Here is a 25,114-nt window from a genome sequence, read left to right on the forward strand (position 1 = left end):
ATCGTTCTCTAATTAAATTAATTCACCTAAACAACCAGCTGGACAGGTATTCATTCCTTCATCAAGAAACCAGTTCTTAAAGCATTGGAAATGGGCTTCATGCCCGCACCTTAAAGCTGTAAGTGTTAATTTCTTCATTGGGCATTCACAAATAACACACAAACTATTTGGTTTTCTGCAGGAATCACAATACCAATAGCCAAATTTCCCCAATACAGTCTTGTCATGTGTTTGTTGTGCTTCCATAGTGAGCTTCCGTTTAGATACTTCGTTCATTAATAAAGCCCCACATTTTTCACAGTAAATTTGAATGGTCGATTGATCTCCTTCTGCACCCATAATATCATTCCAAGGACAGTATTTTAACAACGATGCTGCGCATCCAAATAACTCATAACGGTGTAATAAAGATATAAAATGATAAACACTACTTTTCACGATATCCATGCTAGTAATATGGTACATATCTTGGAATAACAATAAGATGTTTATCACTAAGAATACATTTCCTTCAGCAACTGCTTGTTCGTAGACTTGTTGGATGATTCTCTTAGTATTCCACGGAGGAATGACGTGTACTTTACGTTCTGGTTCTATGATCTCATCGTTCTCTCCGCTCGATAAAGATGTTAGATCTAGCCCGCTAGTATCCAAAGCCTCATTTTGGAAATAACTTGTAGTTTTCCTTCTAAATAAAGTCAAGTCTGACGGACTTCCAGCAAAACTCCGTAATGATGACATATGGCTCCGAGGGCTGGTATTCGAAAACGGAGATGGTGTATTACACAGCTGCGGACTTTTGGTTCCCATTGCACCGTCAGTAGGAGGTATTGCTGTCATGAAAGTATCGATAAAAGATGGTCTTTCGGATTTTCTTCGTAAAATCGGAATTATTTTAGTAGGTTTCGTTTTGGTTGCAACAGCTACAACATCATCGTTTTTGCCCTGGTCACCCGAGCTTTCTATTGTCTTATCCTCACTAGATGTTTTAACAGATTCCTTATCGCTTTGAAATATAGCGCTCTTTGGTTGTACGTTGTTGACATTTCTCTTGCTCAGTTCATTCTCATCTTCAACCGCACTGGCATCTTGACTACTTCCATCTCCCAACTTACTTAGTTTTCGTAATTCCGTGATGGACTCCAGCATACTTTTCTGTTGTTGCGGACATTCTTCTTGTTTTGCCAGGCGTAACTCATCTTCCTCACTTGTTTCTGATACTTCTTTAATTTCAGGTGAAGATTGTTCCACCGTAAGTGAATTTTCCTCTATGAAGGAACCACGATCACTAGTAATAAATTTGCTGGAATCTGAATCTATAGATTCTATTCGTTTCGAAATTCTGTTTTTATCATTTCTTAATGTTTTTTGAGTTTTGTCATCGGTATCCTTGGCGTGTCCTTCTTGGATTTTCCCCATTACATGGGTGAGCTGTTCTTTATCGTAAATAACTTCCCTTTTCAGAGGATCATTTAACCTCTTCAATTCCCATAACAAGGCATCTCTGATTAATATCCATGTTTTAAAATTTGGGGAATCACCAATTCTGAAATAAACTTCAGAGTTATGATTACATATCGATACTAAATCGATAAGCGTATCAGTTTTATCCTGGATTTGAATTGCTGCAGATTGATGCATACTTTCTGTCAATTTACTGATTTCTCGTTCTTTTCTCAGTTTTGCAGTCTTCCTTAAACTCGAAGGCGGTTTGATTGAAGGTGATTTTTCATTACTTTCACCAGCACCAGTCACTGAACGATCCAGTATATGACTCGATATAGATGATTTTGAAATCGATGTCGCATCATCCGAGTTAGAAGCTTCATGCTCTTCTTTTCTCCTATTGGCAATCAAATTTGTCCATGTCGTGTTCTCCAATAAACCGTATTTTTCCCCTAACATTTCATGTGCTTCATTCTTACTTTTTTCATTATCATATTGGTCCTTATCGCGTATTTTATCATCATCTATTCCGTTCTCAATGTCATAGTGACGCCCCTTTATGTATGAAAATTCTAATTCCTTTGCCAAGTATTTGAAAACTTCGACTGGCGATTCTTTAATTCTCATGGTTTCCTCTGTTACTAAATCTTTCGGTAATTGTGACATCCTAATATCATTTAAAATACACGGTAAATCTAACGTTACAATTATAGGTTCATCAATAGTTCTTTTTTCTATCAGTCCATTAATAGTTACATCCACTATGTTACTATGGTTATTTTGTACGTTCGATAGAGATAAAGACGAAACATTTTTAGGTGGTAAAACAGTGTTGTTATTTTTATTTTGTAGAACACTTCTAGTACTAAAAGATTGGCCCAAAGAGGGTCTCTCGAGAGAATGCATAGAAGGGCGTTTTGAATGGCCTGTTAATCCCATCTTTATGTTTTGCATTATTTTCTTTGTAGTAGTAGGTATCACAGTATCCGCGGTACTTTGAGAAGGGATAGGACTTAAAATCTGGTTAATATTCACTCGATTATTAGAAGCTAGAGCTTTTTTGGAAATTACTGGTTTCACATCATTGGCAACCTCGTAACTTCCAGCTTTTTGATCAATAAATAATAGACCATTCCCATCCAGATCCCTCCATTTTGTTACATTTTTAGGTAAATTTTGTAAAACCGTTGGTTCTTTGGAAATATCCCAACCGTTGATAAAACTATTTTTATCAACATTGAAAATTAGAGCGTCATCCCACCAAGCGAGACCTAACGAAGATGCCGATGTCAATAGCACATTCTTTGGAATATATTTTCTGGCAAGAGAATATATAGAAACTTGGGCCTCGTCACCCATAGACGACAATGCCAGTAATGAGTTGAAAACATTTACATCAAACGACGGACGAAATTTCAGTTTTGTTATGGGTGACCCGGTATTAATGGTCATTTCAGGGAAGGATGATACATTACTGGAGTTTAAATTCCCCGGATTCCATGTATGGTTCAATACTGATGCTGCCGACATTGAATGTGACGAGGAAGGAGGATGTTGCGACATTTCATTGATTTGTTCCATAGCGTTCTCTAAATTTGGAGACGGTTTATCACCAAGATACCAAAGACAACATTTCCCGTCCCTACCTCCTGTTGCTATGTAGTTATGATGGGGATGCCAATTAAGACATAAACCAGGTCCAGTATGAGCGTTTATCTTTTTTTCAATTTGACCTGGTTTCCTTATATCGTATTTTAGCAAATATCCTGAATCATGTATAGATGCAAATTTATAGCCCGCACCGTTATTTATGGAATGGACGAAGTCATGGCCGGGCATCCATTTAATATCTCTAATTGAATCTGATGCTGTATTAAAGCTTATATCACATGGTGTTGAATTTCTCGTTGCGTTTGATCGTAAATCCCAGATCTTCACGCATGCATCTTGCCCCCCGCTAATTATTAAATGTGTTTGGATCATGTTAAAATCAAAGCTATTGATCGATCTTGTATGCTCAGAAATGTGGTTAATAAGGGGTTTTAAGATTAATATTTTTATTATATCAAATATTGATATATCAGTAGAATTCGTACAGATGGCAATAAGGTTCTTTTGTTCACCAAATCCCGTCTTGATGTCTGCAATGGTGCTCAGTTTGATTTTCTTGCCTCTTTTGATTCTGTTATTTGTTGCCTTCACTCCATGTCGTAATGAACCAGAATTAGAATCTAAGATATCATGGACTAATGTGATAGATTCATTTTCTGGTGAAAATCTATAAAACCCCAGATGGTCCTTCCCTGCACACATTAGACCATTATTATTTGGGTCGTTAATTTTACTAATACTTGAAAGTTCTTTATTCGTGCGATGACTATACAGGAGACCTGATGATTGTTTACTTTCTGCAGGATCAGCATGTCTTAATATATTGCCATTATTGTTACTAATTTTTCCTTGGGTTTTATCAGTCGATCCTACTGAATCCGTATTTTTACTATTACCATTATTGCTGATGTTGTTCTTATGGAAATGTTTTTGAATGTAATATGATGATCTTTCTGAAGAGCTAGGCAAGTGCAAGGAAGTTCTTAAGGATGATCTATTGATAGATGTTATTGTACTAGAATCATTCTTCATTGAGCTCCCAATGGACGAGTAACTTCTCGGAAGCGATCCATGATGGGTTGAATGCATTTTATTTCGCGAGACAGCGATATCTCTTCTTGGTGGCATATTCATCATTCAATTGCTTTGAACTACGTATACCGCATGGATTATATATTATGCAAAGCTTTCTATGAATTAGTTGGAGGGCTTGTATCATTGCTTTCTGATGAAACGATGAAGCCCAAATAGGTTTTGTAGTTAAAAGAGGTTGTTCCCAGATGCTAAATGTTCATCGCGGCTAAAGTTGGAAATTTTACTTATTGAAGGTAAATTGTCAGCTCATCTACATTTGATTCTATAAGGACTTGACTTAAGAGATTCCAGAAGTCAAGAATTGCTGTTTGGAGTAAGAGCTTATATCTGTAGCTACACAATTGTTAGAAGATATAATTAAGAGAAGACCATAACCAAGAAAATACAATGGACGACCCTTCAACCTTAGGACATATCGAAATGGAAGATCTCATGCCAGCCGACGGACATACCAATGAACAAAAGAAAGAGAGTCCAGCGCAAGATGCAACACCCTTAATGGGAGAAGCCAAAGCTGGTAAAAGTAGTAGCGACGATATTAATGCGCTCCCCTTGGAAGGTATGAGAGATGTCATCTGGAAAGACCATGTAATAAAAGTATATCCCTTAAATTATCAAAAGATACATATCGTAAGATGGCAAATCTTCGCAGGATTATTATTGTTCCTAGTATTTGGTCTCAACGATCAAACAACAGGTTCGCTAATGCCCACTTTAGTGGAGGAGTATAACATTTCTCGCGTCAAGGTATCCACTATTTTCTTCCTTCAATTATTAGGCTATACGTTGGCATCCCTTTGTAACGAATGGGTACATCGTCTTGTCGGAACCAGAGGTGGTGTCATTATAGCCACATCAATATGTTTGATATTTTTTTCCATATTAGTTAGCAAACCTTCTAATTTTTATCTTTACCTGTTTTGTTACTTACCCCTGGGATTAGCGGTTGGAATATTAGATTCTCTAGGGAACGTGCTCATTGGAAATTTAGTCGTTCATAAAAATGAGTTTATGGGTCTAATGCATGCTGCTTATGGTGCTGCAGCAATGGTGACGCCTCCACTTGTTTCTCATTTTGTTGGAGCAAAGCATTGGCCGTTGGTTTTTTTCATTCCATTAACAATATCTGCGATCGCTCTCATTATTGTTATACCCTCTTTTCGGTTTGAAACTGCAGTGAAATATGACTATATCTGTCACGAGGAAGATGAAGTAAATGAAATGGGTGAAACCCCGTTGGAAGAAAATGCCTTGGACATTGAGAAAGTAGATGAAGCGAAGTTCCTTACGATGTTACAAAAACCACCGGTATTATTATATGCTATTTTCCTTTTCCTTTATCTTGGTGCAGAAATTTCCACTGGTTCATGGTTATTCACATATCTTTTGGAAACGAAATCTGATAACAAAATATCCATGTCATATATTGTTGCATCGTATTGGATGGGATTAACTGTAGGTCGTTTATGTTTAGGATTTGTTTCTGATCGATATTTCCCCAATGTTTATAGAGCAAATCGAGTTTATGCTTACTTGACTGTCTGTTGGTATACAGTCTTTGTTGTTGTTGGATTATTCCATTCCAATTCTAACTTTTATTTTGCGGTCTTATTCATTGTAATATTTCTTTGTGGTGTCTTTATTGGGCCTTTGTTTCCAAATGGAAGTATAGTTGCCTTACAAGTCTTACCAAGGAGGTTACACATTAGTGGTATCGGTATCGCAGTAGCGGTAGGTGGCTGTGGAGGTGCTGCGTTACCTTATAGTGTAGGTGTTATCACTCATATAGCTGGCGTAGAATGGATCCCCTTTCTATGTTGGGCAATGGTTGTTTTAGTCACCTTGGTATGGTCATTGTATCCAAGATATATTCATGGCTATGATGAATTCTTATAGAGAAAGTAATTTTACCATTATAAACAAACACACACATTGATATATCTATATATTCACTTATCGTCTACTAAAACGTACTTTATTGTTATTTTATTCCATCTTTATGAATGGCTATTTTGTTCGAAGCAGGAAATCATTAATATCTTATAGATTTGGGTTAGTCATCTTTCGTCATTCAAATACATTAGATAGTGAAAGAAACCATTAGAAAAAGCCCAACATTCATGATGAATGACAGTATAGACAAAGACATATTAAATGCTTGAAAGCCAGGTAGCTGAAAGTCTGGTGTTCCCTCATTGATCGAGTTCCTATTTCCAGTACATACGAACAGTGTCTTTAACTTTAGATTCGGAATCTGCGTAGTAGCACCGAACATTCCTCTCGGAGATCTCACTGATTATGCGTAAATACAAAAGAAAGAAAGCTGCTTCTAAATGCGAGTTTTACCGATGTCCACTGCGTTTAACTTAGATTTACAGGTACTTATTTAATTGAGCGAATCGGTCCTGATCATTTTTGGTTTTCTCAACTTGGACTTTAACATAACTATATCCCCCATTCCTCTCATAGGTTATATGGTCGTTGAGATGAGAATATTTTGCAGTTTTTACAATGAATTAATGCAATTAATTAAAAATATATACTTCATTGAATATTTATAACAGAGATCTTTCTTGGTCAAAAGTATCAAGAACTATATAACTCATGAGGGCTTATAATCGTGAGCTGGAGTAAAGAATGAAAAAAAGCCTGAATGCTTCTCCAACTTTATGAAAGCAGCCTTCTTCTTAGCCGTTTCTCCGGCCAATCTTTTCCACGTATGTAATGGATCAACCGCCTACGTATAATATAACAGTAGAAGTATTAAACCTATTATTGCTATCCGACATTACTTTATTAGCACCAATAGTGGACTTTCCAGCCTGATCATCAAAAGAAAAGTTATTGGGGTCTCTAAAGAATTTTCTCATAACACCTTTTGGACCAATTAAGTTAGTTCTAGGATCCTCTCTGGTAAGAGTCACAAATTTGACCTTCAAAAGAAATCCACCTGTGTGGGGTCTTTCCAAAATTATCCAACCATATGTTTGAGTCAGCTAAATATTGAGTGACCGAAAAGATTTCAAGGTTCTGCTCTTTTAGGGCATCTCTAACATTAAGCCCTCTAATAGCAAAATCCTAAAATGATTTATCTTCGAAACCAAATAATTCCAATGAGAATTTGAAACTGTATTTACCAAAACGACTTTATGTCAAGGTTTGGTCTGTGGTATCCTCGCCGAAAAGAAGGCTAGTCTATTGTTGCTCACAAATGTGGTAACACATACAACAAGAAACACAAACAGGTGGAAAATGACAAGATGAATATGCCGCTACGATAGGTGGAAATAGTAATAGTGAATAATGTGTACTAGATACTATTGTCGAATGTTTATATTTTAATATATATTAAAATATTACCTCTACCTGAAGCAGTATCTGTGACCCACAAGCAGATCCAACGTCACTTTTCCCCTGTTTCTTTGTTGGTTTAGGAGCTACATTAAGACGCCTTCTATCTGTTATGGGGCCATTGACGGCTTTGTCAAAATGGTCGTAGCAGGTACATGCTAATACTTTTGAATATTTAGGTCTGAGAGTATCAACAAAAGATGAAATAGCCTCGTCCCTTCGAACTCACAGTAGAGTCCTTCTCTTTTCTGGAAGTTATTTCTATATTCACTGGGATCAATTTATCCTCATTTTCAGAAGTATGCCTTCTGAGATCTTGCTGTTGATGTTTCACAATTAGTTGAAGTTCCCTTGTCATTCATTTCTTCACTTTCGACCATCTTTTTCTTGTTAATCTTTTTTTAATTTCTTGCTTGATTTGATTTTAGCCTTTTTTAAATTCTTGCCATTGGATGAAGCAATGTCCAGATTGAAAGCCAAATAATGGAAGATGAATCATTTCGGGATTTTGCCATTAGAAGACTTGATGTAAGGGATGTTCTAAGAGAGGAAATAACCCTGAACTCTTTTCGGTTACTCAATATCGGCGATATAGCGAGGAATTAGACATAAGTTCTTTGTTGTATTCTTGCATGGTCGATGTAACTCGAAGGATTGTTGAAGTTTATCTAAGCGCCTTATCTATGTTAATATTAGTCTACAAAAAATTGTAGAAATAGTGAAACTTTTACGAAAGTTGAGATATTCTCTTAAAGAAACCTTGAAGAAATAAATACAGAGAAAAACTATAATACACCTGACGGTAACTAGACGCTTCATACATCATTTTCCATATACATTACAACATATTAAGATAAAATGGATCAACCGCAAAAGAAGTACGTGATACATCGTAGAACAGTCGATTTGAGTTCACCATACGCACGATTACAATTCAACAAGAAGCATGGATTATCAACGATACCTACGATTGAGCCTGAAACATCATACGCCACGAATATAATGCCACCATCAGCATACAATAATGACTATAATATGCAACGGATTTTGAATGTACCGAGTAAATTTACTCATCTAAGTTCAAATAAGGTTAAACATGTAATTCCTGCGATTAAATGGACACCTGAAGGTAGGAGGTTAGTGGTAGCGACTTATAATGGTGAATTTTCACTTTGGAATGGGACATCATTCAATTTTGAAAGTTTGATGCAAGCTCATGATTCATCTGTTACCACTATGGAATATAGTCATGATGGTGATTGGATGATTAGTGGAGATTCTGATGGTATCATTAAAATTTGGCAAGCAAATTTCAATATGGTTAAAGAATTAGATGATGCACATACGGAATGTATTAGAGATGTGGCATTTAGTGGGAATGATTCGAAGTTTGTTAGTTGTTCTGATGATAATATTTTGAAAATTTGGAATTTTAGTAATGGTAAATTGGAAAGAGTTTTATCCGGTCATCATTGGGATGTTAAAAGTTGTGATTGGCATCCAGAAATGGGGTTAATTATTTCTGCTTCTAAAGATAATTTGATTAAATTATGGGATCCCAGATCAGGCAATTGTGTATCGACAATACTAAAATTTAAACACACCGTATTAAAGGTAAAATTTCAACCGACAGGTGGAAATATGATAGCTGCAATTTCAAAGGATAAATCGTGTAGAGTATTTGATATAAGACATAGTATGAAGGAGTTATTATGTGTTAGAGATGAAGTAGACTATATGACATTATTATGGAATCCAATAAATGAATCCATGTTTACAGTGGGGAATTATGATGGATCAATCAAACATTTTGATCTTCTACAAGATTTGACCAAACCAACCCATGTGATACCGTACGCACATGATAAATGTGTAACTTCCTTATCATATAATCCTATGGGAAATATTTTAGCCAGTGCGTCCAAGGATAGAACTGTGAGATTTTGGACAAGAGCTAGCCCTATTGATCCTAATGCATATGATGATCCTACGTATAATAATGATAAGATAAATGGATGGTTCTTTGGTATCAATAATAATATTAATGCTGTAAGGAATAAAACAGAACATGGTGTAGCCCCACCGGTACCGACGAACGATGATAATAATACTATATCAAAGATAAACGGTAATTTCATGACAGGTGCAAATAATACGTTACTCATGCAAAACGGTAATAATAGAATGCAGATGAGTAATCATATTAATACTAATGGCGCGATGGTACCACCAGGGATGCCACCTTATACAATGAATATGAATATGCATACCCATATAAATACTGGTATGGATATGAGTAATACGCCTTTGAATACACCTGATATAGATTCCAAATTACCGGGACTGACACCAAAGACTAATAACTCGAGTGGATTACCAGGCCTTGGGTAAGATTCTATGTATTATGAAGTAGCATACAAATAAATAATTATGGAGCATATTTATTTTATATAAAAAAGGGACGAGCATAACAAAAACTTTGAAAACAAAATTAGAAAATGGGAAAACAAAAAAGTGAAATAAAAATATATTTATATATTAAAAATTATGGATATTAAGTATACTGAATTAAATTGATAGTAATAATACAATTTTTTTTTAGCGAAGATCTTCTATATCTTACTGCTTGATTATGTGGCAATGCTGGTCATCAAAGGGGAGGGTCATTAGTCATTAGTGTTATGGCGATGTATCTTTTCTTTTATCGTTGTCAAGTTTTTATAACAATTATGTTTTAAAGGAGGTGAGAGAGTGTGTTGTAGTTGTATTTACTTTTACTGTTTTTTTTCAGGAGGAGATGCAGTCAACGTCATTGAAGAAGGATTATTTATTACCAAATAAATCCTTTAAATAATCATGGTTTACCACTTCGGATAAAACAGATAAATAGTTTAATTTTTTAGAATTATCCCAATTTATATTATCAACTCTTGCTGGTTGAATGAAATGTTGTGGGAATTCAATTGGTTGTTGTATTTCTTGTTCATTTTGGAAGAAATTATCAACTTTCTCGACATATAAATGGCCATATAATTGATTATAATTTTGCACAAACGAAGAGATTAAGTTAATTAAAAAATGGATTCGTTGTGAGTTTGAATTTGTTGGAACTTTAGATAAATAATTATAATGATCTTTTTCAGGAATTAATTTTAAGCCAGCATCAATTATATTAAAATAGAATAAATTACAATCAGGAGTCTTTTCAATAATATGATTAAATTCATCTGTTGAGAAGGGAACGAACTGAGAATAATAATGTTTTAACCTCGAGGCAAAATCTTTGACAGCAAGATGGTATGGTTTATCAAAATAATCTTCATTGAATGATTTATTATGAATATTGAATTTAATAAAATTTGGATTTGAAGAAGTTACTTGTAGAACGATTGGAATTAGATTAAAATTGCTTGTTTGTTGATTATTAAATTCAAACAAAGTTTCAAAAATGAAATTTCTTCTTAGTACAGTTGAATTTGTAGCATCAAATATGCCTATATCACAAAAATCATTATTTAACTCATTTATTAATTTATTTAAAGTCAATTTTGCAAATTCTTCCTTTTTATTTGAGTTTTTAGGATTAAAGATATCGTCAGTGGAATTATTTGGTAAGTTCATGACTGTATTAAATCTTTTCTTACTCATAGCTCTTCTCATATCACCTGCATTAAATATTTCGATACGTAATGGTACACGATCATCGCTAGAGGTAAAGTTTTGAGAAATATATTCTACTAATTGTTTAGATATGGCCGATTTGCCAACTGCAGGTAAACCAATCATAATAATGACAAATTTGTTTGGAACATGAATTTGATGCGTTAATGTGTTACTATTATTATTATTATTATGGATGTCGGCTGTGATATTTGTAGTATTATCAACAATATATGAATTTGTTGGTGTAATTGTTTCCATTTTTTGAGGGTAATTAAAAGTTAAATGTGATAAAGGAGATGGTTTTTGAATATCTTTAGTTTCAAAGTGAAGAGTATTATTAACCTTTGGAAGAAAGCATGGATCCTTCTCGATTTCATCATTGTCATAATAATAAGATGAGTTGTTCATGAGATAATCCAATTTAGAATAGCTAGAATTATTGTACCCTTCTAGGGAAAATAAAGAGTTGCTAGATTGTTTGGATTTTGCAGTTTTACTGGTATTACTATCAACCGTGGAAAATACGTTTGTTGGAACAGTAGAGGTAATGGCGTTAGAAGTAGTCTCGTTATTAGGAGTTGTATTGTTATTGTTATTAATAATATGATCCATGGAAGCGTTATTGATAGTACTATTGTAATTGCTGTGAAGGTTTGTATTTTCTTGGGGTATAACAATAAATAAAGATTAAATATTGCTTCCTCTTTCAGTACTTTGATATATACGGCTCCCTATTTTCGACGTTTCGTTTTTGTATATATATTCTGGAAAAAAATTTCTTCGAAATATAAGGAAAACAATGAAGAACCTTTCGATTATTTATTTTCTTGGGACACTTTTTTTTTTCTCTTTAAATCAGCCTTGCACCACTTATATTTTTGAAGTATTTATGTAAACAATGTTAATTAAACAGTCTTATTTTTTTTGCGATGTCTTTATTATTCTAATATGTATGTAGGTTTTTATTTCCATAATTCGATGGGTTTTCCTTTATAAAAAAGAAAAATGTCCCAGGCACCGACACACTCCGTGCACCACACCCATTGTTGCTGTCAAAAATTATGGCGGGGAACTTTATTCCGAAACAATAAAACCCGCTCCGAACGGCAAACACAAACACAAACAGAAATGTTTACCCCAACTACTTACTTACCTAGTTACTTGAATTGATTATTTAATCTATATGCCTACATACAGATATACAAGCATTGTTAACTTTCCTGAAATACATATATATATATATTCCACTAAACTCAGTTATGTTTTATACTGCCTCTGTCTTTGTTTCAATTTGTAAGCGCCTCCACGAAGGCAGGAAGAACCGTCATTTTTAATTAGTAGTTTGCGAGAAAATTTGCATCCCTCCTATCAAAATGATAAATCTTTTCAACGAAAATGAGCCATCTTTTAACTTGCCTTTCTATAATTTCATGTATAATGAAAAAGAAAGCTTCGAACCGGTGACCAAAAACAGCGGCGTTCGATTTCTTTATATTAGATAAAGTAGACAGCCTATTTGTATGTTTGGGCAGCATAGGTTCCCGTACATTGTTGGCCATTTGTCAGCGCTTCATTAATTATCGTGAATCATTGCAATTCAAGCATTTATTAATTCTATTTAGTCTATATAAGTCATGAATATTATATGTATTCTGCGTAAATAAAATGTCGTTAGTTTTGCGTCACCTGCGTCATTTCGATTGTTCTGATGTGTGAAAAGCTTCGAATTCTCCCAATGGCCGCTCACACGGTCCGTCTCTCACTCAGTCCAGGTAGACAAGCTCGTTGCTAATAATACCAACGATGAAGATAACGTTAATTCATTAAAACAAATGAATAAGTCAATCAGGGTATAGCGGCTATTTTTATATTGTTGCTCTAATGTCTCTTTGAGTAAAAAAAAAAATAAACTTGCAATTCTTGGCATTTATTAATGTAGATAAGACGAGGATTATTTTTGTCACAGATTTTCTGCTATTTTGGCCAATTTTTCTCGAACACCTTGACAGACAGCTTCAATCTCTTCGATTTCTTTCTTTTTATATTCCACTTGTTCTTCTAGTAACATAATCAATGATTCTCTTGATTGATGAGGCCTATATTCATTCAATAAATGATGGATATTAACTAATATAGTTCGAATATTTTCCATCTTTTTTCATAAAGTTCTGGATTTATACTCAATATACCAATCAATTCCAAATAATTTAATAGTAAAGATTTTAACAATTTTCTCGATTCTTCAATTTTGTATTGATAATTCATTGGCCCACCAATCTCATTAGACGTCTTATATAACTGGGTAATGCCCATACTTCCTAAATCTGGTAATTGATCCTTAACTTGCCATATATTGCCAAATGCTCGATATTGTTGAGTTCGTGGCATTTCAGGTGGGATTAAAAAATCTAACTCACTTGTAATCGTTTCCGTATCATCATTGGTGTCCTTATTCGCATCAATTTCCTCGATTGTGCCGGATTTCTTTAGTTTCTGATATTCAGGTAGTTTGCTTAAATTTTCTTCTGTGAAGAATTTAATATATGGTGGCGGAGGTGGATACAAAGATCCAAAGGCATTAGCATCTTCGTTATTCCCAGACATTACTAACCCTTGTTTTTTGTACTGCAGAAGCTCTAACAAAAAGTTATGTAATTCACTTTGTTAACTTGGTTTCATGAGCAATTGGTTTATATTGGAACAAGTAGAAACTTCTTAATTAACGTTATGTTATTTTTCACGTTACCGTATAAAACGCCAAATTATAGCAATAAAAATTACGGAATAAAAAAATATCAAAATATAAAGGTGATGAAGATCGATATATTGGCTGGATCACCCAGGAAACAGCTTATAGAAGTAATAGTACTAAGCATTATCGAAATATACACCGATAACAGAGAGAAGTATATAGAAGCAAATAATGAGTGAACCTGATAAGATGGAAGTAGATTCGGAAAACATAACACCTGCTCCATTAGAACAACAACTAGTACCTGAAGAAGAACAAAAGCAAACTCAAAGGAAAAGATTTGAGATTAAAAAATGGACTGCTGTAGCATTCTGGTCATGGGATATTGCAGTGGATAACTGTGCCATTTGTAGAAATCATATTATGGAACCATGTATTGAATGTCAACCGAAAGCTATGACTGATACCGATAATGAATGTGTTGCCGCGTGGGGGGTCTGTAATCATGCTTTCCATTTACATTGTATCAATAAATGGATCCAAACAAGAGATGCTTGTCCACTAGATAATCAACCTTGGCAACTAGCAAGATGTGGAAGATAAGATAGCCGTCATGAGAAAATCCTTTGCAACTAGAAACCTTAAAACAGAAGATGCTAAAAAAAAGAATTGAAAAGCTGTCGTAACCCCTTTTGTTTTGATTATCAAATGGTGTCTTCGTAAGACGTATTTTCATACCTTACAAGTCTTATTCATTTTAAAAAAAGGCCCAATAGGCATGTGCATATATAATTTTAATGCCATTTCTTTTTGATCGAACCATATTACACATCAAGTATTGTGTCCCAATTCCTAAAGACATAATTTTAAAAATGCGTACAACATACATGTATAATAAATAGACTATAAATAAAGTCTGATAGTAGAAAATAATACAATATATATATAGATATATATATATATTTTCCCTTACTTTCTGTATGCAAAAATTCGTCTCTATATTTGATTTCTTACCTCTAATAGCTTCTCCCATCCATCGGTATCATCCCACCTACCTTTACCTTTACTCATCAACCCTTTAATCGTAGATCTTGCTTTATATTTCCAGTCTTTACAAACAAAACTGCTTTTGCCATATTTACCTTCCATTTCTCCAAGGGATTCATATGCGGAAACTAGTTCTTCGCATGCATCAACTGTTTCATTCCATATCTTTTCATCTATCTCTAAATCAGGGTTATGTGAAATGGCCCTATACGCCTTTTCGTAACATTCTAATGCTGCCCATGGACGTTTTCTCCATATTTCTACTTTGGCCACTAGTCTCCAACATCTTGGATTTGTAGTTATGACTGATGGTAACGTATTACAAACAAATTCCAAACAAGATTTTTGATAATGAGTTAATCTACCTTCTGTTTCATTAGTGTCTCCAGAGTATGGGTAATCAGAGGAAACTAACAATTCAATTAATTTCTCCACAATAGGTAAGTCAATGGACCCTTCACCGGATGTATCCCTTCTTATATCAACCAATTGTCTACATGCTACCAGAACATCATCCCATTCATTCAATTTAACTGAAACTAACATATAATTTTCCCAAATTCTCCAATTTTTTTGAGCATCAGAAGCAATGGCTCGTTTTAAACAACTGTGTGCTTCTTTCAATTTATTCAATTCAACATAAGCAGCACTTAAATTAGACCATGCCATGGCATGAGTTTGATCTAACGACACACACCTAGAGAAAGCTTCTGCTGCAACGTCCATTTTACCACATTCTAAAGCAACACATCCATAAAAATACCATGTTTCAAAATTCAAAGAATATTGTCTCAATGAATCATTTAAATGTTTTAACACTATATTATAATCTCTAGTCAATCCAGAATGTTGTGGTGGATTATAATAATATCTTGCTAAGGAATTTTTAGCATTGACATATTTACCAATGGACCAACTTTTTTCCCATAAAGCTGGTTCTTGTCTGATATCACCTAGGATTGACCATGCCCTTGAATCACTCGGATTACTTTCTACCCTCTCAGTTAAAATTGACTCAGCTTTTTTCTCGTCACCAACAGCTGCATAACATAGTGCACTTTCACAGTGCATATGTAATCTATCATAGATTTCAACTGCCGATCTCAATATACCAACTGACATATATTTTTCAGCCAATTGAGCATCTAATTCCCAACGAGGTAAAAATGGTAATTGATGAATATATTTCAATCTAGAAATCACGGCAAGCGATTCGTCATTATCTGCATTCGCATTACCTTGAGGAATCAATCTTGTTTGGATCTTTAACCCTAATTCTTCCACTAAGGATTGCATTTGTAATAGCCCCCTTTCTATCGTTTTTGCTCTTGTGGTCTCAACCATAGAACGTTCCCACAAGGAACGTGCAAAAATCGTCCAATTTCTTTTCTCATTTACGTTAGCATTATCAGCTGGTGTCTGATAAATAATTCTGTTGATTAACGAAGCCAATTCTTCTTCCACTAAGGGATCCTTCGCCGGAGATGTTTGTCTAATAGTATAAAGACGTAATAACAATTGAATATTATCATAATTTGATAACGCTGGTTGTTCATTTGGATCCAAATCTTGTAATTCTTGTGGAATATATTCTTGACGAATAGCCATAGGCAACAATTTATCTTCTATAATTTTTTCTTCATCTTCATCCAATTTTTGTCTCTTAACGATTTGTTCATCTAATGGTTCTGATCCAATTGATTCAAAATGAGGTTTCTCTAATAATAAATCGTCATTCAATTCAAACGTTTCTGGTGTCTTCGATTCCATGATTGATTCTTTGTTTTCGTGTAAATTCCAAGATGATTTAGCTAAGATGATTAACCCTGAGTGAGCTTTCTGTTGAAATTTAGTTCTCTTTGTACGTGCGCCTGTTAATACAAATTGAAAGTTTGTTAATTTCTTAACTTTTGTCAATGATGGTAAACATAAATGCTCGGTATTGATTGCTAATGAGCTTTTCACGTTTTCTAGGTAATAAATGACATAAATGGCCTTCTTGACATCTTCTGGTGTCGATTCGGGTAAACTCTTGGTAATAATATGCGCAATATCAATAGATTGTAAAATGGATGAAGAAATCATAGAAGGATAACCAGTGGCTTCTGGTAGAAGAGACAATTGTGCCATTAATGCTCTTGCCCGCCACCAATGTGCTACGGCCATGGAAGCTGGAGTCTCCGCGGTAGAAATTTTCGGTATATCAATCTCTCTATCATCTTCGAGGTCAAATAAAGATGGTTGTTCGGTAATTTGTTCCAATAATAATAGGGATAAGATTAAATAGATAGGGTCTTCAGTCAATTCATACGCTGGTTGACCTAGAACTGTTAATGATGACACTAATAAAGAGTCGATTGTCTCATTAGATAACGAGGTCTCAAAGAACAAAGAAAATATATCAATTGGTGCTAACGGACCAGTGTAGTTGTTTTGAAGGAAAGTTTGTAAAAGTGCAATGGCAAAGATAAGTGAAACGTTCTTGTCGGTAGTGAAATGGGTTGAAATGAACGTTTTAACCTTCTGCAACAAAGATTTGGAGTCATCATTTTCATCGACTGAAACTTTCTGGGATAATTCTTTTAAGATAATGTCGACAACTTGGTATGATCGGCCATTTAAGATAAGCTTTGCCAATGTGCCTTCTAATTCTTTTTCTTGTGGTAATGTTATGTCGTCCAACACATTTGGAGCGGAACTTAGCAAAAGATGTGCCTGTAAAAATAATTCCATGATTAAAAAAATGCACCGATATTTTTTCGGCAAAAACAAATATATATATATACTACTACCACTTGGAATGATTCTTCGCTATTCTCGATATTATCTTATGACTAGTGGATGTACTCGTCTAAAGATCTATTTTATTCCCAGAGAAATGCGATGAGCTTCCATGAAATATAAAACTTTGAATTTTTTACTCATTTGAAACGAGAACGCGTAAAAAATGAAAAATATTGAAACGCGTAAACTTTCAGCATACAAGAAATGAGATTACTACAGTACTGTTGAAAGGTTTGGACCATTTCAAAGGTAAAGCACTTGTGTATACCCCGTTTCCTCTTTTTGCTTCCATAGAAGAAGTTAGAACACCATTCTACATTGAAACTAACAGTCACACCAATGGCAAGTATGTAGTTATTCCTATACTAGCATCTTTTCCACTCAAATTTTTGCTCAGCGTATTTTACTAACAACCATTTTATTAGCTTATCAACCTTATACTGAATATTCATCCGTCACTGGAGGTGGTTTCGAAACCAATGATGTAGTAGGACAGTCAGGTGATGTATCCGATAGAAGCAACACGAATACTCTTCGTCCGGTTACCGTGAAACAAATTCTGGAATCTACACAAGAAATTCAAGATGGACCTTTCGTATCTTACAATCAAGAATTACACCATGTTTGTTTTGTCGGTGTTATTAGAAATATCACTGATCATACATCTAATATATACTTGACGGTGGAAGATGGTACTGGACAAATTGAGGTAAGGAAATGGAGTGAAGATGCAAATGATATGGCCTCAGGTCCTGGAGATGATAGTGACCCAACTAAAGATTCTAGTTCACAAGTAGCACAACAATATCAAATTGGCACATATGTCAAGATATTTGGTGCTTTAAAAGAATTTGGTGGGAAGAAAAATATACAATACGCTGTCATTAAGAATATTGAAAGTTTTAACGAAGTACTAACACATCATTTGGAGGTTATTAAATGGCATGCAATTGCAAATGGTAAATTACCTGATCCATCTACTGGCGGGTCATCATCCCAAGTACAAGAAGGTCAACAACAAAGTACTTCCGGTCAATCTTTATTTGTTAGTGAGAATGATTCGTCATCATCTCGTTCTCCTTCAGATAGAATCTTAGAATTTTGCAAGAAACAATGTGAAGGCAAAGATGCAAATACGTTTGCTGTCCCAATTCCGTTAATTTCCCAATCCTTAAATATAGATGAAAATACAACAAGAAATTGTTGCGCAACTTTGACTGAACAGGGGTTCATATATCCAACTTTCGATGACAATCATTTCTTTGCCATCTAAGAAGGAGCCAAAATATATACATATACTCTATCGCTTTGTTCGTATATTATAAGTCATGAAATCTTAAATCATAGAGTTGTATTCTTCTCTTTTTGTTATATATTAAAATTTCAGTAACGTCAAAGTTTGTTTTTTTGAAATAGCTTTGTGACACAAAATAAAAATTGAGAAATACACTGACAAAAAATACCGTATAAACAGGTGTCAAAGGAAGCATATAGATAGAATATAACTTTATTATTTAACAAAGTTCCGTCCGTTTTGATAAAAATCTTGTCCATGTTTTTCTCTTAACAAGTGAAGTTTTATTGGTGAATTGAAAATATTAGAAAGGCAAGCTCATTTGAATAAGCATGTTGGTACCATTTATTCTGATTTTTATCAATATCTACATTACTACAACGTTAGCTTCCATTAATCCCATTATTATTAAGGGGAAGAGGTTTTACGACGCTGTGACCAATGAAAGGTTTTTCATAAGAGGCATCGATTATCAGCCTGGAGGTTCGTCTGAGGTCAACGATGAAAAAGATCCCTTATCAGACCCGGACCTCTGTGCCCGTGATATATTATTATTTCAAGATTTAGGAATAAACACAGTAAGGATATACTCAATTAATCCGGACTTAAATCATGATAAATGTATGACGTTGTTAGCAACAGCAGGAATATATTTGATTTTAGATGTAAACTCTCCGTTAGAAAATCAACATTTGAATAGATACGAACCATGGACAACATATAATACAATTTATTTGAAACACGTCTTTAGTGTCATAGATGAATTTTTACAATATAATAATACATTGGGATTCTTTGCTGGTAATGAAATTGTGAATGATAAGAGATCTGCACAATACTCACCACCATATATTAAAAAGTTAATTGGTGATATGAGGAGATACATAGATGTTCACTCAACTAGACGGATACCTGTTGGTTATTCTGCTGCAGATGATTTGAAATACAGAATTCCATTATCTAAATATTTGGAGTGTGAAGATACTGCGAGAAAGGATTGTAGTGTTGATTTTTATGGTGTGAATTCTTATCAATGGTGTGGACAGCAAACTTTGGAAAGTTCCGGTTATGATCGATTAGTTGAAGCTTATGAGAAATACTCTAAACCTGTGATATTTTCCGAATTTGGTTGTAATAAAGTCCTGCCAAGAAAATTTGATGAAATAACTGCTCTTTACTCAGAGTCAATGAATGATGTTTTTAGTGGAGGTCTCGTATATGAATTTACACAAGAGCCAAATAATTATGGTTTGGCCGAAGTTGTAAATGAAAATGATATACAGCTTCTTGATGATTATTTCACATTAAGAGATCACTATAGACCTGAAGCTTCTTCTTCACAGGAACCCTCTTCCAAGTTAGATTTACATAACAAGAACTCCATAGCACCCGAAGATGTAGTTATTCCCAAATGTCAAAAAACTTATCACAATATAAAAGTGGATGGTGAAGTTGAAGAGAACTTGGCTGATGTCCTAATCAGAGAAGGTACACAACATAAAAAGGGCAAATTTGTTGACTTAGATGAGAAAGATCTCGAATGTAAATTCGAGATTTATAGAAAAGATGGAAAGCCATGGGACGGTCCAAGAAGAATTGAAGCTGTAAACGATATGAGTCCTTTAAAGGATACTAAGGCGAAAAGCGGTAAGCATGGTTCCAGGAAGAAGTCATCATCTTTTAAAATGAAGCCAAAGAAAGCAATGACATCTGTCTTTTTAATAATAGTGTGCATTCTGTGGTAAATAACCATCTTGCTTGATCTATCTAAGTAAAAATTCAATAAAAAATAAATACGCTTACAGTATTTGAAAGTTTTTATATTGCACAATATGTATTTATGACAGGCAGATCCTCAGGTTTTTCTCGATGTTCGAGTTTGTTTGTTTTTTTGAGTTTATTATATGACGCTTGAAAACTCCGAACTGTAAGAAATTACGCAGCATCAATCTTTTATGCCGCTTATGAGCAAGGAAGTCATCTCTAAAAAGAGGGAAAGAGGGATCTCCATTTATTTAGGCTATTGAGGGATCTCCTAGTGAAAACGAATGTAGCACCAAGACCAATTGACCTTCTTGAAGGAAAAGAAAATCAATTTCTAGAAATGGAGCAAAATCTTAATTATAAGATTCTAGAAAGAGCAAAGATGGCTCAACTCTCCCGCAAAATAAGGGTTCGCCTGGGTAAGATCCAGAAAGGAACCGTGAAGAATAGAAAACTTGAAGATAAACAAATGCCCGCCAAAAATCATCCATTTTGGCCGCTCCTCTGTGTTGTACCTCCTGTACAACCCACGACATCGGCTTCATCTGGCATTACAAGCTCGCCTGGGTATTCGATGTGGGATCTCATGTCTAGAAAAGGAGTTGGAAGGAATAAGTATAAATCTCAAGGATTTTCAAAGAAAAGAATATTACAAGAGAAAGAAAGTTATAATGGAAGATATAAATTGCCATTAGATAGAAATTATTTATCCGTTCCTCCTGATTCACGAGAATATAACAGTGATTACTGGGATCACAGACCCTTGTCGAGGAGTAACAATCCAGTTAAAGCAGAAAATGGAGCTCTTGAAGAGCTTAAAAAAATGAAGTTTATATTAAAAGCTCCCCGGAGGCTAGAAGATCTTGAATACGACCCAATAATAAACTCTGATGATTGTAATACATCACATTATGTTTCCTCGATGCTGATGTCAGAAGACACATCCAATAATAAGAATTCCTCTCCATACTTTAATGATTATGTGCGTGATATTTACAGTGTATCATCCAGAGGAAACATATCAGCCGGTTCTCCCTTGTGAACTAATGGTACAGAGATGCAGATACAATGGTTGGTAGCTAGTATCGTTAGTAAGAGGTTCGAAGTTTTATTAATTAGAAGAGAGCAAGAAAACAATTATTCTCTAATACTATCATCATTATTAATATTCAAATATAAGCTTATAAATTCATTTACCGACCCTGTCGTTGTCGGCTGTTTGATATATATCAAATGAAAGAATATGATATCTAGTAAGGTTCAGTGTGGTGTAGGGATGTGTTGAAGTTTTTGAAAGTGCGCAAAATTTAAAGGAATCTCTATATAGCCAAGCTAAATATGTACGTACTGACAGATTTCTTGTGTTGAATATGGGTTAAAGAAAGACCCCTTTTACGAGTGAGATGGGCGCATAACAAGAAAAAGTAATCTTGAGAAACAAAAAAAAAACTATAATTATACAATGGACACTGATCATAACGATAGACTATTTCGTCTACCATTCAAATTACCTACATTCCATGGGATAAGGACATTTGGAGTTTATTTATCTGGTATTTTCTACGCTTTAGGTTTCTGGGTCTTCCTAGATGCAGTCCTTTATTCCAAATATTCCAATGCATCAGATGTTCATGTGACATTTATAGACTGGATTCCATTTCTTTGTAGTACGTTTGGGATGTTAATTGTGAATTCTATTGAAAAAAACCGTTTACTTCAAGGAGCATTAAATAGTGAAGGTGGTTCATCATTTGGAGATGTTGACTCCAATATGGCATGGCAAGCAAGATCCGTATTATTTTGTGGGTTTGCTCTGCTAGCTGGCGGTTTATCTGGATCAATTGTTGTATTAATTATTAAATTTTTAGTAAAAGATTACACAAGTTATCCAACTGTTGGAATGGGTGTGAATAATGTTTTGGGAAATATCTTTATATTGCTAAGTTGTGTTGTTCTTTGGATTGCTCAAAATATGGAAGATGAATACTCTTACTCTCTGACCTTATAGGAAGAAACCACAATTGTGTGTATCCATTCATCCAAAAATTACTTCATTTTACGATAGGGTATGGCAACTCCTAGGTACATATATGAAATAGCACTCAGAGGGAAAAGATATATATGTATGTACATTTATTACGTATACTTTAAAAATAATAATAGGAATGATTACAAACTGTTTTCAAAAATTATCTTTAATTACTTTTTCCATCAAGCAGATTAACTGCCCACCTATGGTTATTACAAATTATTTAAATTAGGCATATTGTCTATGCAAGAGTATATGTATGTATGTATGTATTATTAGTTAACATAAAATCAGTGCGTTCTATGTAATTACTCTTCCGAAACAAAAACTTTTCCTTCTCTTTTTAATTAAAATGATTTGCATCGTAGTGCTTTGTTTAGTTATAGTTTTCCCTCCATTTTCTTTTTTAATGATCTTCAGGTTGTTTTGTGAATTTATTACCCCATTCTCCCAATATTTTTAACTCAAATTCACTGAAATCAAATAAATTTGGTAAACGAACAGGTTGAGTGGAATCTCTTGGGAAGAAATATTGTTCTTTTAGCAAATCATCAAAAAAGCTATGATTTAGTATACGTCTTGGAGAGAGTCTTATTTCTGGAGAATAAACTAAGACTTTCGTTAATAAATCAATTCCATCAGGACCAGCATGACCAAAATATTTTTCAAAACGTTCCTTTGATGTTCCAGAAAACAAAGGTTTCGAGTATAATGGACCATCATAACCTGGATTTGAGAAAAAAATGAATTTTTTATCTGGAGGTCCTAATAATTTAGCAATTTCACGTAATTGTAAAAGTGGGTCTTGACCTTGGAAGATAGCTTTCCCCATAAGCATTTCACCGATGACACATCCAAGCCCCCAAATGTCAACTTTTGTTGTATATTGAGTACATCCAAGGATTAATTCTGGAGCTCTATAAAATCTTGAACAAATATAACTAATTGATGGTTGATTTGGTTCCAATCTTTTAGCAGAACCAAAATCACAAATCTTTAAGACACCTGTACTTGGATCTACTAATATATTTGAAGGTTTTATATCACGATGACAAATTCCCAATGCATGTAAATACAACATCCCTCTTGCAATTTGATAACTATAGAGTTTAACATGTTTCAAAGCTAATTCCAATTTATTATGAGCATATCGGCTAATTTCAATTTGTAAAGTTTCTGGTAGACATTCCATTGCTAAATGTTGATAAACCTTATGATCTTGTGGAGATACATGTGTAAAAAAATATTCCAATTTGACAACATTCGGATGATTTGTGATTCTAAGGATTTCTAATTCTCTTGATTTATATTCTGTTTGAGCAGGAACTTTTTTAATAGCAAACGGACCATACCAATTTTCTTTATTTGGTGTAATATACGCCTGCACTACTGTACCGAATGCACCTCTACCAATTTTCCTGTATTCTTGAATTAACATTCTCCTTACAGTATTGGATCTATTTGAAGTGACATCATCAGCGATGAATTCATTGCTCTTTTCGACGGAATTACTTCCAGAATCCATAGACATCCTCCTTGATTTTTTATTAGTTATTATTTATTACTCGTAGTAGTATGGCACTGTACTATTTTTAAATCGCTAATTGAAATTCTGCCTCTGTTGTACTACTGGGATTGTATTGTAAATGATATGTACAATTAAGGATTCGACGCGGTTCTTGTTTGTTTATTGTGCACAAAAATCCTTAGATAAAACTGGGATCGTAGAAGTAAATGAATTGACAATGAAGCGTTGTGTTTTTTGAGGCCGATGACCTTCGTATTAACAGAATCGTTGTTACTGCTATTGTTTATGTACGTATACTCGGGATTGAACCTGTTTTGTGATATTCAAACTCTTTACTTAGTTTTCCTTATGTTACCTTTGATACGTTTCGTAATTCTTCCTTCCCTCCTTCAGTGGCGTTTTCTCTCTTAGATAAACTTTGGTTCTCAAACAACATTTCTCTTGAATATTGTATGTACGTACAAGTATGTGCCCTTTGCATGAAAACAGAGGTAGATCCGCACAAAGAGGCTGTAACGGTGTTTTGAGGACGTCAAATGTTCGCGCTTCTCGTTAGAAATTTGACGTTTTTGGCCGTGTGAAATGATGACACAAGTTGACATACAGGAGGGAGGCGACAGTAAATATGGAGTAGACACCCAGGCATTGATGGTTTGAAATCCAAACGAAGATTCAAATGGTATCAAAGAGAGTATCGGGATCGGTCTACTCATTACGGCAACCTATTTCCAGCCATTACTTCTAAAGAGTTCTCAGGATTTGCCGTATATTCGTAGAATGCTCTGGTTAACCCATATTCAAGATTGGTTT

General features: G+C 34.4%; 12 protein-coding genes across 12 annotated transcripts; 7 read left to right on the forward strand and 5 right to left on the reverse strand.

Annotated features, from left to right (window-relative positions):
• Positions 1 to 12: 12 nt before the first annotated feature.
• On the reverse strand, positions 13 to 4,194 carry RTC1 (Rtc1p; the record flags this gene model as incomplete). The annotated part of the gene is made up of 1 exon (XM_003671353.2): positions 13 to 4,194. One exon carries the CDS (start codon positions 4,192 to 4,194, stop codon positions 13 to 15), a length of 4,182 nt encoding a protein of 1,393 aa, XP_003671401.2.
• A 345-nt stretch (positions 4,195 to 4,539) lies between these two features.
• On the forward strand, positions 4,540 to 6,048 carry BSC6 (Bsc6p; the record flags this gene model as incomplete). The annotated part of the gene is made up of 1 exon (XM_003671354.2): positions 4,540 to 6,048. One exon carries the CDS (start codon positions 4,540 to 4,542, stop codon positions 6,046 to 6,048), a length of 1,509 nt encoding a protein of 502 aa, XP_003671402.2.
• Positions 6,049 to 8,361: 2,313 nt separating this feature from the next.
• On the forward strand, positions 8,362 to 9,894 carry PFS2 (cleavage polyadenylation factor subunit PFS2; the record flags this gene model as incomplete). The annotated part of the gene is made up of 1 exon (XM_003671355.2): positions 8,362 to 9,894. One exon carries the CDS (start codon positions 8,362 to 8,364, stop codon positions 9,892 to 9,894), a length of 1,533 nt encoding a protein of 510 aa, XP_003671403.2.
• Positions 9,895 to 10,326: 432 nt separating this feature from the next.
• PFK27 (6-phosphofructo-2-kinase) lies at positions 10,327 to 11,778 on the reverse strand (the record flags this gene model as incomplete). The annotated part of the gene is made up of 1 exon (XM_003671356.2): positions 10,327 to 11,778. One exon carries the CDS (start codon positions 11,776 to 11,778, stop codon positions 10,327 to 10,329), a length of 1,452 nt encoding a protein of 483 aa, XP_003671404.2.
• Positions 11,779 to 13,293: 1,515 nt separating this feature from the next.
• On the reverse strand, positions 13,294 to 13,770 carry MED7 (mediator complex subunit MED7; the record flags this gene model as incomplete). The annotated part of the gene is made up of 1 exon (XM_003671357.2): positions 13,294 to 13,770. One exon carries the CDS (start codon positions 13,768 to 13,770, stop codon positions 13,294 to 13,296), a length of 477 nt encoding a protein of 158 aa, XP_003671405.2.
• A 319-nt stretch (positions 13,771 to 14,089) lies between these two features.
• On the forward strand, positions 14,090 to 14,461 carry HRT1 (SCF ubiquitin ligase complex subunit HRT1; the record flags this gene model as incomplete). Its single annotated transcript, XM_003671358.2, has 1 exon — positions 14,090 to 14,461. The coding sequence occupies one exon, from the start codon at positions 14,090 to 14,092 to the stop codon at positions 14,459 to 14,461; it is 372 nt and encodes a 123-aa protein (XP_003671406.2).
• A 393-nt stretch (positions 14,462 to 14,854) lies between these two features.
• EMW1 (tetratricopeptide repeat-containing protein EMW1) lies at positions 14,855 to 17,638 on the reverse strand (the record flags this gene model as incomplete). Its single annotated transcript, XM_003671359.2, has 1 exon — positions 14,855 to 17,638. One exon carries the CDS (start codon positions 17,636 to 17,638, stop codon positions 14,855 to 14,857), a length of 2,784 nt encoding a protein of 927 aa, XP_003671407.2.
• A 390-nt stretch (positions 17,639 to 18,028) lies between these two features.
• Positions 18,029 to 18,962, forward strand: RFA2 (Rfa2p; the record flags this gene model as incomplete). Its single annotated transcript, XM_003671360.2, has 2 exons — positions 18,029 to 18,035; positions 18,115 to 18,962. The coding sequence occupies 2 exons, from the start codon at positions 18,029 to 18,031 to the stop codon at positions 18,960 to 18,962; spliced, it is 855 nt and encodes a 284-aa protein (XP_003671408.2).
• A 353-nt stretch (positions 18,963 to 19,315) lies between these two features.
• On the forward strand, positions 19,316 to 20,728 carry GAS4 (1,3-beta-glucanosyltransferase; the record flags this gene model as incomplete). Its single annotated transcript, XM_003671361.2, has 1 exon — positions 19,316 to 20,728. One exon carries the CDS (start codon positions 19,316 to 19,318, stop codon positions 20,726 to 20,728), a length of 1,413 nt encoding a protein of 470 aa, XP_003671409.2.
• Positions 20,729 to 21,087: 359 nt separating this feature from the next.
• Positions 21,088 to 21,789, forward strand: NDAI0G03900 (uncharacterized protein; the record flags this gene model as incomplete). Its single annotated transcript, XM_003671362.2, has 1 exon — positions 21,088 to 21,789. One exon carries the CDS (start codon positions 21,088 to 21,090, stop codon positions 21,787 to 21,789), a length of 702 nt encoding a protein of 233 aa, XP_003671410.2.
• Positions 21,790 to 22,209: 420 nt separating this feature from the next.
• On the forward strand, positions 22,210 to 22,755 carry VPS68 (Vps68p; the record flags this gene model as incomplete). The annotated part of the gene is made up of 1 exon (XM_003671363.2): positions 22,210 to 22,755. The coding sequence occupies one exon, from the start codon at positions 22,210 to 22,212 to the stop codon at positions 22,753 to 22,755; it is 546 nt and encodes a 181-aa protein (XP_003671411.2).
• Positions 22,756 to 23,182: 427 nt separating this feature from the next.
• YGK3 (serine/threonine protein kinase YGK3) lies at positions 23,183 to 24,307 on the reverse strand (the record flags this gene model as incomplete). Its single annotated transcript, XM_003671364.2, has 1 exon — positions 23,183 to 24,307. One exon carries the CDS (start codon positions 24,305 to 24,307, stop codon positions 23,183 to 23,185), a length of 1,125 nt encoding a protein of 374 aa, XP_003671412.2.
• Positions 24,308 to 25,114: the final 807 nt, after the last annotated feature.

The sequence above is a fragment of the Naumovozyma dairenensis genome, chromosome 7, assembly GCF_000227115.2.
Source record: "Naumovozyma dairenensis CBS 421 chromosome 7, complete genome".
Classification (NCBI taxonomy): Eukaryota; Fungi; Ascomycota; class Saccharomycetes; order Saccharomycetales; family Saccharomycetaceae; genus Naumovozyma; species Naumovozyma dairenensis.